This window comes from Lactuca virosa, chromosome 2 (assembly GCF_052849685.1).
Source record: "Lactuca virosa cultivar CGN04683 chromosome 2, Lactuca_virosa_CGN04683_v6, whole genome shotgun sequence".
Classification (NCBI taxonomy): domain Eukaryota; kingdom Viridiplantae; phylum Streptophyta; class Magnoliopsida; order Asterales; family Asteraceae; genus Lactuca; species Lactuca virosa.
This window is the reverse complement of record NC_136427.1, coordinates 232,504,799-232,509,097: the sequence shown is the minus strand read 5'-3', so window position 1 is coordinate 232,509,097 and position 4,299 is coordinate 232,504,799. Positions and strand designations below refer to the sequence as shown.

At 33.2% G+C, this 4,299-nt stretch overlaps 1 protein-coding gene across 1 annotated transcript; it reads left to right on the top strand.

Annotated features, from left to right (window-relative positions):
- Positions 1–2,744: 2,744 nt before the first annotated feature.
- On the top strand, positions 2,745–3,955 carry LOC145160435 (small ribosomal subunit protein eS19x-like). Its single transcript, XM_079079623.1, has 4 exons — positions 2,745–2,915; positions 3,168–3,258; positions 3,336–3,519; positions 3,652–3,955. The coding sequence occupies exons 1-4, from the start codon at positions 2,832–2,834 to the stop codon at positions 3,722–3,724; spliced, it is 432 nt and encodes a 143-aa protein (XP_078935749.1). The 5' UTR covers positions 2,745–2,831; the 3' UTR covers positions 3,725–3,955.
- The last annotated feature ends 344 nt before the right edge of the window (positions 3,956–4,299 follow it).

Here is a 4,299-nt window from a genome sequence, read left to right as displayed (position 1 = left end):
TACAGTTAGACCGGCCAGTCTAAGGTGACAAATGTCGTAACAGTTCTGATGCATGAAGAACGTCGTCCAGGCCAACTAGTCGCATTAGTATGGTTATAATAACCCACACAGAGTATTAACAAAACATTTTGGTTTATGGGCTAAAGTACACTCAAATAGTTTTCACAAAAAGATAAATCTTGCTAAAACTATTTTCCAGTACCGTATCACTTACATCTTAGTCTTGGGTTAAGACTTACAACGAGGTTAACATACATTCAAGTAGTTTATATAAAGATAAAACTCCATAACACTGCCTTTCAGTACAACATTACTTACATTTTTAGTCTTTGGATTAAGACTTACAGTTCATTTATAAAGAAAATATTGGATTTTCTGGAAGTATACACTATCATTTTACACGAAACAGTTACAAATTTTTCTCATACAAAACGCTTATGAACTCACCAACTTAATTGTTGACATTTTTTCAAAATCACTTGTATTCTCAGAAAATAAGTAAACAGGTAACCACATAAGTTTTTGGTAGATGGGACGTCGTCGCATCTCGTTATTCATTTTGTCATATGCATTTGATATTATGTAAACAATGTTTTGAACACAATGTAAACTTATTAAACATTTAATGCAATGGTTGTAATGCTTTGATTGCTATTATTCAATTGTTATGATACTGTACATGAAGTCATCCGCCCCCAGAAGTTTCCACTTTTCTAGTTTGGGGGTGTGATAGTCCAAATATGACTTCGTGAGAGGAAATTATATTTTTCCGAAGTTCCAACCCAGCAGTGCAGACACGAAAATCGAAATTCACATCTGTTGATTGTTAGCTGAAACAATTTAAATAAGAGTTGAAGATCTCGTGAATAGGAGTCTGTCGATATAAAGACAGTTGAGAACGAATGTCATATGTACAAGATATGAATTTTAAACGAAGGTTAGTAGTCTAAGCCTTCTAAAAACAATAAATAAAAAATAAGATGAGAATTAGATGGAGGAGTCTAAACGAAAGTTGTAGATTTCATAATAGCTACACGTGCATATAAACATACTATATTGATGGTAAGCTTAAGTATAGTAACAAAGATGACAAGATTGAGTAGAGTCCCGTGGTAGGGAAAAGTTTGATTATAACCATAGTATATTGATGGTAATCTTAAGTTGGGTTATGTATATATTGGATTAAAATTGGTTGGGTCACATATGAATCATTGAGTCGTTAATGTGTCATGTTTTGTGAGCATTATATTTCATTTCATCATACACCCATGTGTCATATTGTTCATCCATTCATATGTGGCTGCTGCAAGGACATTTAGTTATGATATGATATTATTGTTACTCCTTATGTTTTATGTTTACGTTCGGTATGGGGTCTAGTAACAAGGGTAAATGATGAATTTATAAAGGACTAGAAGTTTTGGAAGATCCTTTATTTTCTATATAAATTATAAAAACTAGCTTCTTGATCTTAGTCTATACATTTATATGTTTCTTTCGAGCATGCGATACCCGTTACATATTTTAAAATGAAGGTGCACAATTTGTGAATGTTTATATAAAAGTTGTAAGCCTTTATAAATAATTTTAGAATAACTCTTTTGTTGTTTATGTGTTACAATGAAGACGAATCAAACTAGTTCATAGATGTTTAATACACGAGGAAGAATAAGAACAACTTTTTTTTATACTATTTCGATCTTTCATCCTTTTTTTCAAGATGAACAAGTTTTGATATGGATTTTTGATTTAGGAAAAAGAAAGTGAACACTTTTTTTTGTCTTGATTGGAGTTACGCCTTCATTTTGTTTCAAGATCAACATGTTTCGAGAATTGTCTTTGTCCATAGAAGAATCAACACCGTTGATTTAGATATTCACTTTAAGGATTTGTTTTGAGTTGAACATGTTTCGAGTTATGCTTTAACCTTGATTAAAATGTATATTCTTCATCGCAATTAAAAATATCTACTAAAAATCCACTCAAGATGAAAAGTCACATGTTTGTTTGTTTGGCAAAAAGTCTCGGTTTTGTGTGTTTGCTTGCTCCGTAACCCTGTATGAAAAAATCTATAGTTACAATTTCTATGTGTAATTAGGAAAAGATGAAGTACGAGCACCCCCACTACCCATTCCCACCAGATTACTACAATCTTGTCACTCCGACTATCCTTTCCAATGAAACCTTCCACCAAATCATTAACAAGCTCTTGTTTTTGTTCAAAAAAAAAAAAAGTTAAACTACAACCATCCCACATTTTCCTTCGATCGTATTCCCTTAGCCTTAGACTACCATCCATTACATTATTGTTAGGTTATTAAAAAACACCAAATCATTATCTCTATTTATTTTCAACATTAACATTTATATTAGACTATTGATCTAACTCAACCCAACTCTCATTGAACAAACGCTAAGATTCCAAAGTTTAGCTATTGCAAGAAATCAACGGACAAAAAAAATGTAAATAACAAGTTTTCTCAGATTTTTTGGCTTCAAATGGAAAAGAACGTGATGTTTCTTGAAAATTTGGACAAAATTATAATCTAAAGACTTTTGTAATAGGAACTCTATTTACAAAATTAACATTAAACTAGAAAAAATATGTACTTAAATTAAAAGAATGATTTGGGCCGTAGAACTCACCTTAATAAAACGTTGATGTTTGTTAGGAAGCCCAAAGAATGCCGGGCTGATATATCGTTTATACTCACAAGTGGTCATATATAAAGGTACAACTATGGGGCAAACCCTAGCTGCTATTCTCTTGTTCAGGGCTCCATTGCCGTCGTCTCTTTTGCTGTGAACGAAGATCAATCGCTGCAACTACAATGGCGACTGCAAGAACCGTGAAGGATGTTTCTCCTCACGAATTCGTCAAGGCTTATTCCGCTCATCTGAAAAGATCCGGCAAGGTAATACCAATACATTATCTATAACGTTACTTTAATTGGTTTCTCATTGTAATGTTCTTGTATGATTGCGCTTATACGTATATCAACTCTGAATTTAAACCTTTTGCTTTTGGTTTCAAACTTTTGTGTTTCATGTGCTGTAGCTGTAAAAACTGTCGTATACTTTTTATATACACGCATTTCCATCTGTATCTCAAATTAGAAATTCTGAAGGTTTTTTTTTAATAATCAATTCATGTATTTCGCATATAGATGGAGCTTCCTGAATGGACTGATATAGTCAAGACTGCTACTTTTAAGGAACTTGCTCCCTATGATCCAGATTGGTACTATATCAGAGCTGGTAAGTGCTCTTTTTATGTCTTGCATCAACCCTAAATCTCAAAAAGAAATGAAGCCTGATTTATACACATTTTGCAGCTTCTATTGCTAGGAAAATTTACCTGAGGGGTGGTCTTGGTGTTGGTGCATTCCAGAGGATCTACGGTGGTCGTAAAAGGAATGGAAGTGCTCCACCACATTTCTGCAAAAGCAGTGGTGGCATTGCTCGTCACATTCTTCAGCAGTTGGAAACCATGAAAATCATTGATATGGACCCAAAAGGGTGAGTTTTTGTTATTTTATACTTCCATTCACACCATTTTAAACAACCAATCTGTTTGGTCTCAAATACAAACTATCATTCAAAGTCTGCACTTTTTAGTTTTTCCGACCCTCATTTTCTTTTATGTTTCAGAGGGAGGAGGATAACTTCTAATGGAAGACGGGATCTTGACCAAGTTGCTGGAGTTATTGTTCTTGCACCTTGAAACTTTGAAGTGGCTGAGATAATATGTAGTTAAGTTTATCATTGTATTCGATTTGAGTCCTTTTTGTTTTTGTTGTAATTTTGATCGATATTGAAGATGGTAGACATATTTCTTTTACATCCAAAAGTTTAGAGAGATTTTGAATTGGAGTATATGAATTGAGGTATTTGAAGGTGGAGTTATGGTTGTTACTCTTGAGATCACATTTGAATTTTAAATTGGATTTCTAAATTCGTGTTTGGTTTTCTTTGATTGTCTGAAATCCTAGATTGAGTGGTGTTTATGTTTTATAAAAAGGAATTGGTTGTTTTCAAGATACAATCGTACTAAAATTATGTTATAAGAATGTAATCATTTTTTTTTGTTTTTAAAAGTATTTGACTTTATTTATTGAGCATGGAAGTCTCAAATTGTCGCCATTTATAGGTTTATGTGTTTTTGAGGCGGCACTTGGACAATTTTGACTCATTTATTTAATTCTCTCTCTCTCTCTCTCTCTCTCTCTCTCTCTCTCTCTCTCTCTCTCTAACCACCTGTATATTGCAACTGTGGTGGTTGTTGGTGGTGATGATGCC

Excerpts from the sequence above, each read along its gene's own strand:
- LOC145160435 (XM_079079623.1), top strand. The coding sequence starts at position 2,832 with ATGGCGACTGCAAGAACCGTGAAGGATGTTTCTCCTCACGAATTCGTC. Across the intron at positions 2,916-3,167 it reads ATCTGAAAAGATCCGGCAAG|ATGGAGCTTCCTGAATGGAC; the intron begins GTAATACCAATA and ends TTTCGCATATAG. Across the intron at positions 3,520-3,651 it reads ATTGATATGGACCCAAAAGG|AGGGAGGAGGATAACTTCTA; the intron begins GTGAGTTTTTGT and ends TTTATGTTTCAG.